This window comes from Gossypium arboreum, chromosome 10 (genome assembly GCF_025698485.1).
Source record: "Gossypium arboreum isolate Shixiya-1 chromosome 10, ASM2569848v2, whole genome shotgun sequence".
In the NCBI taxonomy this organism is placed as follows: Eukaryota; Viridiplantae; Streptophyta; class Magnoliopsida; order Malvales; family Malvaceae; genus Gossypium; species Gossypium arboreum.
The window spans coordinates 125,758,986-125,760,972 of record NC_069079.1 but is presented as its reverse complement, the minus strand read 5'-3'; the positions used below and the strand labels follow the sequence as shown (position 1 = coordinate 125,760,972).

At 34.1% G+C, this 1,987-nt stretch overlaps 1 protein-coding gene across 1 annotated transcript; it reads right to left on the bottom strand.

Annotated features, from left to right (window-relative positions):
* Positions 1-409: 409 nt before the first annotated feature.
* On the bottom strand, positions 410-1,591 carry LOC108452460 (zinc finger protein ZAT12-like). Its single transcript, XM_017750249.2, has one exon. It carries the CDS (start codon positions 1,542-1,544, stop codon positions 1,005-1,007), a length of 540 nt encoding a protein of 179 aa, XP_017605738.1. The 5' UTR covers positions 1,545-1,591; the 3' UTR covers positions 410-1,004.
* Positions 1,592-1,987: the final 396 nt, after the last annotated feature.

Here is a 1,987-nt window from a genome sequence, read left to right as displayed (position 1 = left end):
GTAGAGTGGCATGACTTTAAATTTTAATAATCAAATTTCAATTCCTATAATTTCAAATACAGAAAAAGAAGTGTCAAATATTTTTACTTAAAATGTTGTTTTTTCATTTTATGGAGAGGTGAAAGTTTAAAGAAGACAAAATTATTAGAAATGATAGTCAGAAACTTTAAACATGAATCATAGAATGAATCAAATTTTAAACATATATAAATATTTCATATTAATTGCCAGAGCTAAGCCTTTAAGAAGTTAAGCCACGAACTCATAAGAATAATCACGAAATATTATTAAAAATGATAGTTACAAATTTTGAACATGAATCATAAAATAGATTAAATTCTTTTAAATTTACAGTTTGACATTTTTTAAATTATTCTGTTTTTTAACTTTGACTTCAATTAAATACTAATAAAAATAATAAAACATGTATTAAAAATGAAAATAAACGATTAAGCTCAATAGCTGCTCGAACTGAGCATTGAGAAACTCAAACTTTCAAAAACTCAACTTACTCCATAGATTGAGCCTGACTCAACAAGGATTATACCGAGTTTTTATTTCCAGTAACTTACAAGAACAAATACTATGGCAGACATCTAATTGGTTAATAATATATGCATTTTATTAGTGACAAAAATTCTTAATATTGTGCAACGAGCAGCAAAGAACAATTTCGGCAATCTGTTCCTATCGGGCATCCACACTACCCCATGCATTGTTCTCCACGTCTTCTTGAGCCTTGCAAGAGCCATCTCGGCTACCATTCTGGTTCCAGCATGTCGTTTATTGAACTCGATTTGAACATCTGATAGGACTTCCCCTTGATAAGGAGTAAAAAGCCATGGGAATAGGGGGAAAACTTGCATTCCCTATTAGCTACCAGAGCTAAGCCTTCTAAGAGCAAGGGCAAGTTGATCATTTAGAGACAAAGGCTTGCCATTTATATCTGTGTAGCTCGATTGCCTTCTGTTGAATATCATATCTTGAAATTCTGAAAGGAAGAGTTAGAAGAAACAATCTATTGGTAGAGCTGCTTTGCCAAGCTTAAACAATTCCCAGTCATTTTCCAATGGAGTCAAGTTCAAATCCAAGCACAAAACCCTTCTGCTATTCGATTTCTTCACAATTGGTGTCGTCACCATCTCTTGAGACGAGGAAGACGAACTCAAAGGTCCATATTGATGGTGGTTTTCACTCAAACCACCCCTATGCCTCCTCATATGTCCTCCCAAGGCTTGTCCGATCGAGAACTCGAGCCCGCAGATCGAACACTCGTGCGTCTTAGGCTTCGCCGGTGGTTGGTTCTCCGTTGAACTGCCATCAAGCAACTTTGGTTTCTTGTGGCTCGCTCGATGACCACCTAGAGCTTGGAACGAAGCGAACTGTCGGTTACATGTTTTGCACTCGAAAACCCTAGTAGGGTTATTGTTGTTGCTATCGTTAAAGATGGTATGATCATATTGGTTTCTTCCTTGTGAAAGGAGCATCAAACAATTTGCTAAAGCTAAATTGTTCTCCATTTCACTAGCAAAGCTTCTCTTCATAGTTTTTTTGGGTTGTTGGTTTGGGGTATGCTGTGAAAATGGAAGTTTTGGGTATTTGATTTCAATTGAAGTAAAATGGATATATATTATACTTTTTTTCAAGTTTTAAAAAATTGGTATTTTTAATATTTTATTATACCTATAAAATATTTATAAAGTCTAAAAATTCGACTGATATTATAAGTTGATTTGATAGAATTACAGAGACGGAAGTTTTGACTTTTATAGTTGACCTTCTAGAATGTCATTTGTGTCCCTTGTTTTAGTAATTTATTTTTATGTATATCAAGTCTATTGTCACACCTTTTATTTTAGTTTAGTTTTCTTACTTATTTTTTCTTAGTTCTTAATAATCTGGAGACGAGGATGGGGTGGCTCAATCGTTATTGTCGGGGCTGATAACAGCGAGTCGGTATGGGCTATTAAAATTGTTTTGGATATAT

What these genes read in the sequence shown, in the direction of transcription:
- LOC108452460 (XM_017750249.2), bottom strand. Translation starts at nt 1,544, where the DNA reads ATGAAGAGAAGCTTTGCTAGTGAAATGGAGAACAATTTAGCTTTAGCA.